General features: G+C 41.9%; 1 protein-coding gene across 2 annotated transcripts; it reads left to right on the forward strand.

Annotated features, from left to right (window-relative positions):
* Window positions 1-423: 423 nt before the first annotated feature.
* znf217 (zinc finger protein 217) lies at window positions 424-10,711 on the forward strand. 2 transcript variants are annotated; one of them, XM_017694254.2, is made up of 6 exons: window positions 424-659; window positions 3,710-5,333; window positions 5,822-5,944; window positions 6,139-7,437; window positions 9,485-9,606; window positions 9,718-9,807. In XM_017694254.2, exons 2-5 carry the CDS (start codon window positions 4,013-4,015, stop codon window positions 9,592-9,594), a joined length of 2,853 nt encoding a protein of 950 aa, XP_017549743.1. In that variant the 5' UTR covers window positions 424-659; window positions 3,710-4,012; the 3' UTR covers window positions 9,595-9,606; window positions 9,718-9,807. The 2 variants fall into 2 exon arrangements, with proteins under 2 accessions (XP_017549743.1, XP_017549744.1); XM_017694255.2 differs by lacking the exon at window positions 9,485-9,606 and having other exon boundaries at window positions 9,718-10,711.
* Window positions 10,712-11,965: the final 1,254 nt, after the last annotated feature.

Here is an 11,965-nt window from a genome sequence, read left to right on the forward strand (position 1 = left end):
GTCAACTTTATTTCTTCTCCACGTACAAAGACGTTCAAATGAACGCGCGAATCTCACATAACGTTACTTCTTATCCACTAATGGACCCCGAAACACCTCTCTGAGCGCATGCTGGCATGCCACAGAAAAGAGGAAGCCGGCTCCAGTCCACAGAGAGAAATGTAAGTGAATTCAGAGCTTATTCTTCATATGCTATAATGTCGTATTGTACGCTGTGAAATGTTGTGATTCGTACTGTATCAGCGCACACATGGTGTAACTGCTGCCAAAAAGCCCAAGCTAGGTTCGGCCCGACTTGCGAGTCGGTTCGACCGGCTTACTAATAAGAACCGGTTCAAAGGGGTGAATCGTTCACAAGTCGGACCTCGCTGTCTCTCATAAACGAGTTTTGCTGAAGAATAGTTTGGAGGAGCACGTGATCTGAGGTGCCCTCTATGTGAGCGCGCCTCGGAACGCAACAGCTGCACAGTGAGAGATTTGCAAACATTGAAAGCGCAGCTTTTTGGCCGGCTAACAGTTGGCTAACGCAGCTAACCAGAATACGACTTAATATCCGAAGAACTTATATGTGTTTAACTCCGACACACGTATCATTCCAAATACCTTCTAATAACCGTGTCTGCTATAGTAGCTTGAATACCTGACGAGTGAACATATTGGTAGGTACTGGTGAGTTCCCTATTTTTCCGTGCCTGTTACTTGCACTACTAGCTAACGTTAGCCAATTTTTTGGTATTATCGCCAGACTAATGTTACATTACATGTCGAAGCTAACTCGCTTAGCAAAGCGTCGTCACTCCGGCGATAATGAATGTGTTCTTAAGTGTAGGAAGTGGACAGGGATAAGAAACTTGCTATCTTATTCAGTTAAGCCAGGAACTGCATGGTGGGTTGATGCTGCCCTGAAGGAATCGTGAACTGAAACGAACCTGTAGTGAACAAATTTCGCTGTGCTAACTTCTGCTGGCCTTTAGCCAGTGTAGTGTGTAAATCTGCCAGTAAGTTCAGCCACCGAGAGTAACGCAGTGCCTCACGATAATGTTTGAGATGAATTTGAGATAACAGCTGTGTTACTATTCAAATCCTTATCCAGTAAGGGATGGATTGGTGTGGTGTAAGCTCACTAACTTTCGCGTGATGGTAAAGTGGTCGAAATTGTGTGTATATATAAAGTTAATTTGATCACGGATATAGTTGATCACTCGATTGATCCTTTTTTTGGTAGCAGAAGCACAGCTAGCTATTCATTTAACGTTAGAGGAGCTACTGAAACCTGTAATTTAGCGGATTAGATCAGTGAAGACCGAATCTCGGTGGACACATCAAATTCAGAGTTTACTATGTAAGGGCTTTATATAGCATAACGTTAGATAAATCAAATCCTGCAAAAAAGCAGTTTGAGGACTTGCTGATCAGGTTATCACGTGTCAGGAAATTATGGCCACTTAGGGTTACATGCTGCCAGATTCGAGTGTGTGAGTGAGAGAGTTTATTAGCATTATGTGAGTTTGGGTGGTTTCACCGCTGATCTAGGGGCTTTTGTCCGTGTTATCTGCTCAAGCCACAGTCATGTAGCCATAACTGTTTTCCCAACTTGCCACCTCTTCAGTCGTGCACTTCATTTATGCCCGAGGGCTTTTGTGAATACAACTCGTGGATGAAGGCAACATTTTTTAACAGTTATGATTATTCTTCATTTAAACGGACGAAAACGAATAGCTCACCAGTTCTTATAGCACCAGAATCGGCTAAATGGCCAACGGCAATAAAAAAGGCCACTATTAAAGCTCACACATATCAGTTGCATCGAGTAGTAACATTACAGGTTCTTTTCGTCTGTTGAAAGGGTGGAGTCCGAGAGATTTAAAGTTGATTTGCAGAATACTCCGAGATCATCTAAAACCGAATAGCTTTCTGCTATTCACAGCAAGCAGGTTATCCTCTCCACAAACACTCTCCTGCTACAGACACAGCCAGCGGTGTTTACATGCACGATGCAGAAACAGTGTTGGTATATTAACCTAGATCAGCCATGAATGTGACTTATACGTTGGAGCCTTTCATTATTTCGCCTTATTTTCTATCTCTCCTTTATTTTAAAACCTGTAAACGTCTATCGATGAACTTGGGTCACTTGGTGGCTAGCACGCCGGTCTTTTGTATGAGCCGCATGCTAAAGCCCTAACAAAAGAACGAGTGAGACGAGCAACAGCTGGTCCTTAGCGGAGTCTTCAGCATGTCAGCCGGTAAAGATTACAACGAGGTGCTCTGACATAAAGCTATGGACTTTATTCCAGACGAGAGACATTTTTTTTCTGTGGTGTGAGTACAAAAAAAGTGATTCAGGCGTGCAGGGTCGGGTGACGTGGATGGCGACTTTTACGTTTGTTGGCTAATCACTTGTGGTGGGGGGAAGAACAGCAGGCCGACATGCCTGGAGAATGATAATGTGCTGTTTCATTAATTTAGCTCGAAAATTGGTGGCTTTCGTCAGTATGTCTCGAAAAATAAGCCCAGTTAGGCACCACTTGACCAATCACCGTTAACACATTGAGCAGGTGTATTTCTATTATTTACGTATTTTTAGTGAAGTAAACACCTCGTTTTCTTCTCAAAGAATGGTAACTCAACAAATGGTTAACAAAGTGCTGAAGCTTCCTATTTCTGCCTTTTCATCTGCTAAACCACAATTGCAGCATGTTGGTAAACTGCAGGTTTCAAAGGACAACTGAGAAAGTGACTTTATGAAGTGTTTACTCAAACGTTTTGATCTTGTCCAAAGTGACATTATTTAGATCAGTTCCAGTGCTTTGTTCTGTTGTGGAATTGAGTCTTTGGTGTTTTTTTGGTGGTTTTGATATCAGATCCAGGCTTTGAAATGTTGTGTTAAGGCTAGACATATAGTTTTTGTCATTGCAATACCTATTTATGATAAGTATTTACCTCTTTTTAGAAAGGAAATGGGTAGGCTTTTTAACATCTTATGTCACTTTTAAAGTGACTGTGAGGTAGGTTGTTGAGGTAGAATGATTTCATGTTAAATGGAGATGTGAAAGTAGAAAGTAGATGTGACTGCAAATATCTTTCCAGCTCTAAGCACTGCATGGGTGGTGTGGGCATTGTGTTGGTTAACTATAGGTAAAAGTGGACAGGTCGTTCCATTCACTGGTATTGTTTTAGGAAATTATTCTAGAGGCAGTCGTAGCAACTGTGTTGCTTGGCATTATACTTTTTTGTCTTTGAGTTGACATTCAGGATCAGTTATGAGGGACTTGCATTTTCTGTATGTAAGACCATTTACAGTTTTATTGCAATTCTGGGTTTGTTGCACTACCTTGCTCTCTGTTCTCCTGTTGTGAGGTTACGGGTGCTTATTAAGTTGTAGAAAAGTCTCCTGAAGTTGTAATGAGGAGACGCAAAAATTTCTTATTGGCAATAGCAGATATTATATATTGGCAATAGCAGATATTATAGCAAAAATAAATATATTGGCTTGTCTTTTGGCTCATGTGGTACAAATTATATTTAAGTGTCGTTGAGCTCAGATTTTATTACATATTGTGTTACTGTCACTGCTTACTTTAGTTACTTTTCTTGTTAAGGATTCTACATGAACTGTTTTGGTTTATAATCCATGGTTCAGGCTTGAGTGTATTATGTACTTTGGAAGAGGCCACACCTGACATTCTCTCTCTCTCTTTCATTTCAGGTTCTGCCTGTCAGGACATAATTCCTTTTTGTGAATCACAAGATATCTGAAGAGATTTCACATGTAAACGCCTACCAGTGGCAAGCCTCAACTACTTTGTGTGTAGTTCGTCATGTCTTATTATAGGGGTACAGTGAAGCTTTCTGAGGATAATCTTTTTTGGAATTTCATTTGAAAGTGGCGAGATTCTGTCAAGATCTCTTACTTTTGTCCTCCAAGTCTTTTACATGAGAGCGACTCCTAGAACTGACAGTTTCTTTATATTTTTTCTCAAGTAAAAGGGTGTATAGTATAGCCTTTGTCATGCCCACCCACCCGTTGATTCCATATGTGGAAAGTCCTGATGGGCTAGGCCATGATATCTTGAACCACAGTAGTGCTACCATGCCTGGGGCTGGCTCCAGTATGACACCCCACGTCATCCTGGCGGAGAAAGCAGATGTGCAGGTGGCAGGCAGCCTGCCTCTGGACTGCATGTTTTGTGAGGAAACCTTTCAGAGTGAAGAGGAGCTTGGTCCACACCTTTTCGCACAGCACCACACCACATTCCATGCTCCAGCCGTGCTACGGGTGGAGGCTGAATTCTTAAGCCCTGGAGAGAAAGCCCGCTCCAAGTCATGCCTACCCACAGAGCCAGAGGAACAACTGGCTTGCATAGTGTGCGGCCAGGCCACTGAAGATGCGGCCAAACTAGAAGCTCATATGAGAAAGCACAAGGATTCCTTCATCTATTGCTGTACCCTGTGTGGCCGGCGTTTTAAGGAGCCCTGGTTCTTGAAGAATCACATGCGAACCCATGGAAAATCAGGGGCCAAGAGTAAGATTCAGGACATTGAGGTGCCTGTCACCATCAATGACATCATTCAAGAACATCCAGCATCACCTGCATGCACAGCGTACAAAATGTGCATGGTCTGCGGGTTCTTCTTCCTCAACAAAGAGGCGCTAGCTGAGCACAGTAAAGTGCACAGTCGAGAACCAGAGGTGAATGAGGAGAATGTCTCTGCTCACTGCCAGCGTTTTGTGGAGGCTCCTGCCTCTCAGGAAGGCTTCCTGCAGTGCCTCCAGCTGCAGCCCAGGACCAGGGAGAACGCAGTGCAGAACAGCCAGCCTGGCCGCTGGATCTCACAACTTGACCCTTTCAACACCTACCAAGCCTGGCAGCTGGCCACTAAAGGCAAGATTGCTGTAGGCCCAAATATTAACAAGGAGCTCAATGTAGACTCTAACTCAGACAATGAGGACTTTGGTTCTGATAAAGAAGAGCTTGGCTCTATCTGGGACTCGTGCAACGGTGACAAGCCAGTGAGGAGAGGCCTTAGAAATGAACTGAAGCCCAAATTCAGTGGAGGGGAGACCCATTTGCAAGATCAGAAGAGTCTGATGCGCAAAGATAAGCCAACAGACTGCGAGGAGTGTGGGAAGACTTTCAGGACTTACCATCAGCTAGTGCTGCACTCCAGAGTTCACAAGAGAGAACGGGGTGGAGCAGAGAGCCCTACAACACCTGTGGAAGGAAGGACTCTGAGTGTGGGCTCTGCTGGCAGTCCATCACTGGACCAAGTAGAGGAGTGCTCTGAGGATGGCTCTGAAGAAGGGGTACCTGGAGAAGCTTTTCATTCAGGTAGAATTTGCATCATGTTTATCTTTTTATCTCTCATCATTTTAGACTCATTTATACACAGTCACATCTAACATGTATTCTTTGTTGTAATTCATTTTACAGTTTTGTTTTGAATTGTTGGACGAGAAATGCAATTGCAAACAATTGCTTAATTGTTTTTGCTTATGTGAAACGGAGGTTTTCAAGTTGGCTTACCTTTTTTAACAAAGGGTGTGGCAATGCTTTTAAATTGCTTCTTTCTGTTTGTAGAAACGACTCATTTGCCTTGTTAAGAAGTGATTTGGGTAAAATATTCTCAACAGCTCCCCCTCATGGTTATTTAAGATTTAATCTCTGAAGTGACAAGACATGTTTTTCTGAATTCATTGTTCTGTTATTCTACTTTAACCTTGAAATGTATTCACTTTTGCCTTAACTTCTGTTGAAAACAGGTTGGCCTGCCTGTTGGAAGGAGACTAAAGTATGTGTTGTTTTCAATTTACTGGCAGATAAAAGTGAAGATGGCTCACATAAAATGAAACTGAAAATTCTTGCTCCAAGGAAATGCTGTTACTGTGGCAAGACTTTCCGTTCCAACTATTACCTCAATATTCATCTCAGGACACACACAGGTATGATTTTTTTTTTTTTTTTCTCAGCATTTTCAAAGGATGTTAAATATTGCCAGAAATGTAGATTTTAACATTTCATAAAGAGTCTCTGGGGACACAGCACTTCCTTTTTGAAACAGATTTGCTAATCTTGGGATTGTTTTTGGGCATTTTTTTTCTGTGACTGCTAACTGTCTCACTTCTACTTTCTTTAGGTGAAAAACCTTACAAATGTGAATACTGTGACTATGCTGCAGCACAAAAAACATCTCTGAGGTATCATCTGGACAGACGTCACAAAGACAAGCCTTTTACAGAGATCCCCAACATCCCTGTGAAGGGCAGAGAGTCTCCTAGGAATGTAGATGACAAGCAAGCTTCAAAACCATTTAAACAGTGGCCTGCTCCTAGCCCCGTTTCTGCCATTATCAAACATGAAGCAGGGCCCAGCCAGCCAGGCATTACCACTACCAGCTCTGTTGTCTGTGTCAAAGAGGAGTGTGGGAATATGTCTGCCACGACTCCTTATACACCTCCTAGCGAGGCACATGTCAAATGTCCCTTGCCCATCAACCTTAAAGCCGAGGGAAAAGAGGCCTCAGAGGCACCATTAAATCTTTCCCTGAAAGCGTCTTTGTCAGTTTCTGCTACCTCAGTGCCTAGGAACATGTTACTGACCAACTCGTGTGCTTCCTGTGCTTATGAAACCCTTTACCCTGAGGTCCTGCTCATGCACAGGAAGCTTATCCATAAGGAGAACTTGGATGTAAAGAAAAATGGCTACAGGCCTCCCCTCAAGCCAAAACGGTACACTGGTTGCCCTCCAGCCCTTGAAGGCCGAGATGTCACCCCTTTGCCCCACATTAACAGGAAACACCCTCGCCGGACCAAATCCCCACCACCACAGTCGGGAAGGTCTGGGGAGAAGGTCCAGCCTTCTAAACCTCCTCAAATGGCGAAGACCTCTCCTGCAAAGGAGCCTTGGAGAGACCCCCAGCACAGTACCCAGAGAAGCCGGGTTGCTGAAGGAGCTACAGTCATCCAGCCCAGGTTCTCAGACGTGGCGGTGGAATCGATCAGAAAATTCAACTCTCCCGTGACTGTGGACAGAGAGCCATCCACTCAGAAGCCTGGACAGGGTAGAACCAGTGTGATCTGGCCCTCGGATGCGGCCCGACTGTGTCTTTCAGACCGCTTTAGGAGCTTGACACAAATGGACTATGGTGAGCCCTCCAGCAAGAGGCTAAAGCCTGCAGAGCCTCTTCAGGGCACTGGAAGGATAGGGGATGAGTTCAGTAGACTCATGCCCTCAGGCAGGAATGTGAAAAGCATGTTGCAAGGAAACTTGCCCATGGCTCCTGTCAGAGTGGGTCCTGCAGTGTCTGGCAGTAGCATTGAGGCAGACTGGAATGTGATCAACCTCCTGCGCACCTACACACCCAGCGACCTGGCCTCACTCTACCAGCCCGCTGTGGCAGGCTCCAGCCACACTGCCGGGAATTCACCCAGCGCTGGTAAGTGCAAGCATGAGGTAACAGTTGCTGAATTAGGCTAGCTTGTGAAGAATTTGTGAAGAACTTGTGAAGAATTGTGAAATACTTCTGAGAGAAGGTGTTGGTATAGTTTTTATTGTAAACAAGTTTTTATTGTTGTAAACAGGGTTTTTTTTTTAAATTTCAGCAGGTAGCAAGTAGGTGTTTGCCTTATGTGTTTACAGGATATCTTCAATGAACACTTATAAGTTTGTTACAGTAAATGAAATTTCAGAGTAGGGTTGGGCAATATATGATTATGATGATTATGAATTACATCACAATTTACCCTTCAGGCCATATTGTAGATATTGAGAGTACTGAAGTGCTGATCTGCATGTTTCACTACAAAGTGAACAAAGTGTACTGTGTTTAATTGGAGTGCAGTGTGCAAAACATTGAATGAAAATCTGAGTTTGGTATTTGATAGTACTTTTTTGAATGTGGTACTACTGGGGCTTTTTTTCCCTTGTTATTTTTGAAACTAAAATATTGTGATAGGTGATACAAAAATATGAACATGGCTCCAGGTAACACAATATTTCACTACTTTGATTGAAAACAGTTGTGCTATAGCAGTTAGGTAGGTTTATACGTGTACTTTATTGGTTTGCCAAACACTTCATTGGCTCCCTCATGCTCAAATTCTCCCACACTCATGTGATTTACATTGCTGTGAAAAAGTATTTGTCCCTTCCTGATTTCTTCTGTTTTTGCATGTCACACTTAAATGTTTCAGATCATCAGTTTCTAAATGGTGATTTCATTTATTGAAGGAAACAAGTTAATCAGCCCTATCTGGTCATTTGTGGGGAAATCTAGTGTGGAAAGGGCTACAAAGCCATTGCTAAGGCTGTGGGACTCCAGCAAACTGCAGTGAGAGCCGTTATGCACAAATGGAGAAAACTTGGAACAGTGGTGAACCTTCTCAGAAGTGGCCAGCCCACCATAATTTCACAAAGAGTGCACTGATAACTCACCCAGGAAGTCACAAAAGAACCCAAATGAACATCTAAAGAACTGCAGGCCTCACTTGCCTTTGCTGAGGTCTGTGTATACGATTCCACAATAAGAAAGACACTGGGCTAAAATGACATCCATTGGAGAGATGCAAGGCACAAACCACTGCTGACCAAAAAGAACACAGGCTCGTCTCACATTTGCCGAAATAGTCCCTAGGACTTCTGGGATGATATTCTATGGACTGATGAGTCAAAGTTGGATCTTTTTAGAAGACATGGGGCACCCGTTACGTCTGTCATAAAACTACCACAGCATTCCACCATAAGAACATCATACCAACAGTCAAATATGGTGGCGGTAAAGTGACGGTCTGGGGCTGCTTTGCTTGAAAGTTTTGGAATAAGTCAAACTCCTGACATAAATCCATGTTCTCTCCAGTGTAGCTGAATTAAAACAACTGTGCAAAGAGAAGTGAGCCAGAATTCCTCCACAGCAATGAAAAAAGACTCGTCTCAAGTTATCTCAAACGTTTAATTGTAGCCAAGGGTGGCAGAACCAGTTATTAGGTTTAGAGTGCAATTATCTCAATTACTCATAGTTATAGATTTTTGAATAAATGGAATGATCATTTAAAAGCTGCATATTGAATTTACTAATGTCTTTAATAAACTTAGTTTGATGATCTGAAACATTTAAATGACAAGACAAGGCAAAATGGAAGAAACCAGGTGAGGGGCAAATACTTTTTCACAGCACTAACTTTTTTTTTTTTCCCTCTGAAGAACAATTTTCAGAACCATTTGAAATCGAGAGCAGTCTCAAAGGGAGTTCAGAGGCATCCATATCGATCCGTGGCCAGTTATCCTTACAGGCTAGGCTATTAATTACTTGGTCTTATCGTTAGAAACAAATTAATAGGGGCACATTTTCAAAGGGTTACTTCTTTTGATGTAATGGGTGCCATGACCTCAGCGATGGTTAACTCGGTCATGTCTCTTATTAAATCTGGAGGGCGGCTGAGGATCTGTGTCTTTAATTGAACGCCCGTATATGCTCGTCTCCCCAGGGAGCAGGCCCTTGCTCTTCCCTCATTACTCCACTAGCATCAGTCAGAGGAGAAGTCACCCCAACCCGCTGCCTAACAGCCGTTCGGCTCCTCCTGACGCCAGCTCTTAGAACTTGACAATGGTAAATTTTCACTGGCAGATGTTAAAAGTGGAATTTGTGCTGGGGTTCACATTTTAAAGCTAAAGTTGAATATTCCTTTTTTTTCTTTCTTTTTTTTTCCCCCTTCCTCAGGCTTGAGATATTTGGATAAAACCACCGCATCCGCTTCCACCATGACGACAACGATGATGACGACTACTGCTAGAAGAAAGGTTTAAATTAAACAAAAAAGAACATGTTTTTGATGCATGCTCACTCCAGACACTACTTCTAAAGGGACAGCCATGTTACTTATACTGAACACGTGGTAAGGGGGATTCAACTGTTATCTCAGCCTTGGCCAAGAAGCAGAGTGGACTCGGGATCAGGCCTTGAACAGTGCTGTTTTCGTGTGTCATAATGTTCCATTATGTCAACAGCTTACAGATATGGTACCGCACTTAACACCAAACATGATTTATCATGCACTCTTGCTTACGCTACATGGCTGTTGCCTCTTGAATTGACTGTTCAAAATCAAATGCTTGGGGGGCAGTGCTTTGATTGCGAGATATCTTGAACCTAACAAGTGCCTCTTATACTTGATCGGAATGCTGTTACACAAAGGTAGCGTAGACCAAATAACAAGGGGGAACTTGACCCAGGTTCAGTTCAAACAGATAAAAAGTATGTTTTGTACATGTTAAATGAGACATTTCTATTTCTATTTACGCTGTGCAGGAAAAAATACATAGATCTACTTTATACTGTGCAGCTTCTGATAGTTTTTGATCTTGCAATTAAAATGTATTGTTTTTTTCCATTGGTGCAAACGAAAGCTGCTGTGTTTTTTGTCTTGGAACTGAGACACATAAAACAATGGTGACGTACTGTGTACATTTATTTTTCTTCCGTATTGGGATAACAAATGCAGGCGTTGTATGGAACCTCTGTACTGTGACAACCAGATGTGCCATCCTCAGGTTTGATGGACAGATAGAACTGTGACTTAGTCTTGCTTTAGTTGTGTGCTAAGCCAGCTCTCTGTGTAGGGCTTTCTTTTGGTTTGATGTTACATTTTCACATACCTGAATGTTCTGTTTTGTGCTTTTTTTTTTTTTTTTTTTTTTTTTTTTTTTTTTTTTTTTTTTTTTTTTTTTTTTTTTGCAAAATTAAGTCAAAGATGTGTATTTATTTTCTTGTAGATGCGTGTGGCAGAGATACTGGGCCCTGAGCACACAATGGTGGCTTATCTACTGACCTGTCTGTTGTGGTCTGCTTTTTTCAGAAACTACCTTGCCCACCTCCTTTAAAGATGCGGGGATTCATAGCTCCCAAATGTTAACTTATTTGCTTGTATTTAAGGGGCTTTTTGTGACCTGCGCCAGAAACTTTTCCTGATACAAACTTGAAACTTTTTTTTTTTTTTGTTTTTCTTTTGCTTTTCATTGGAAGAGAAGGCAGAAGTTGCTTGTTTTTGCTGTTTTGTTCTTTAGCCACTGTGCAAAACCTAAACTGAGAGAATTGATTGCCGTCAATATTTAACATGCTGGCCACTTCAGTGGTCCAAATAGAATAATAATAATAATAATAATAATGATAATAATAATGATAATAATGTGTGAGTGTATCCAGCCTCTCTTCTCTCTCAGTATTGCATTCTCTCACCAGTAACCCTTGTTTTAATAGTGTTTTTTGATTAGCTAAGGCAATAGATAGAGGTAATGCTGCGGTGCGCCGTATGTAAATATGTATTTGTTTCGATTATCCTCCCTTGTGTTTTTTTTTTTTTTTTTTTTTTTTTTTTTTCTGCACTTTCACTAATAATTTTCTTCCTTTTTTTTTTATGTTATTTGCAGCAGTGGTTCCCAGTCCCAACCATTGGGACTCTGTCCACTGCATAAAGCTGGGTAAAATATGCAGGACATTGAGTACCTAGGATGTCAGAATGAAAGCCACGGTTTCTGGCCTACACAACATAAGCAGAAATAAAGTAAACAATAGCAGAAATGGAGCAACAATTCCACACCAAGAATTTGAGTGTTCATATGTACACTCTGGTCTGTCAGCTTTCAAGTTGGGATCTCTAACTTTTGTAACCATGCTGTCAAGAGATGGGAGTATATTTCAGGCTGTTCAGTTGCATAATAAAGCAATTATGTGTATTCGTGAAGTTTTCTTAGTTTGTTTCTGTGTTTGGAAACAAGGTTGCCACATCGATGTTTCATAGAGAGCAGTCGTATTATGCAGGTACATTTTTAACCAGCATTTGCTAGAAAAGTTTTTTGCTTGACTTATTTCTGGGGGTACACAGATATGAAAGACCACTTGGACCACAAGACTGATCAATCTTTTGGCTAGAAAAATAGAAATGTGTTTATAGTATGTACGTTACATGTAT

The sequence above is a fragment of the Pygocentrus nattereri genome, chromosome 9 (assembly GCF_015220715.1).
Source record: "Pygocentrus nattereri isolate fPygNat1 chromosome 9, fPygNat1.pri, whole genome shotgun sequence".
In the NCBI taxonomy this organism is placed as follows: Eukaryota; Metazoa; Chordata; class Actinopteri; order Characiformes; family Serrasalmidae; genus Pygocentrus; species Pygocentrus nattereri.

What these genes read in the sequence shown, in the direction of transcription:
- znf217 (XM_017694254.2), top strand. Translation starts at nt 4,013, where the DNA reads ATGCCCACCCACCCGTTGATTCCATATGTGGAAAGTCCTGATGGGCTA. An exon ending in TGGAGAAGCTTTTCATTCAG is followed by an intron (nt 5,334 to 5,821) that starts GTAGAATTTGCA and finishes ATTTACTGGCAG; the next exon opens with ATAAAAGTGAAGATGGCTCA. An exon ending in TCATCTCAGGACACACACAG is followed by an intron (nt 5,945 to 6,138) that starts GTATGATTTTTT and finishes TACTTTCTTTAG; the next exon opens with GTGAAAAACCTTACAAATGT.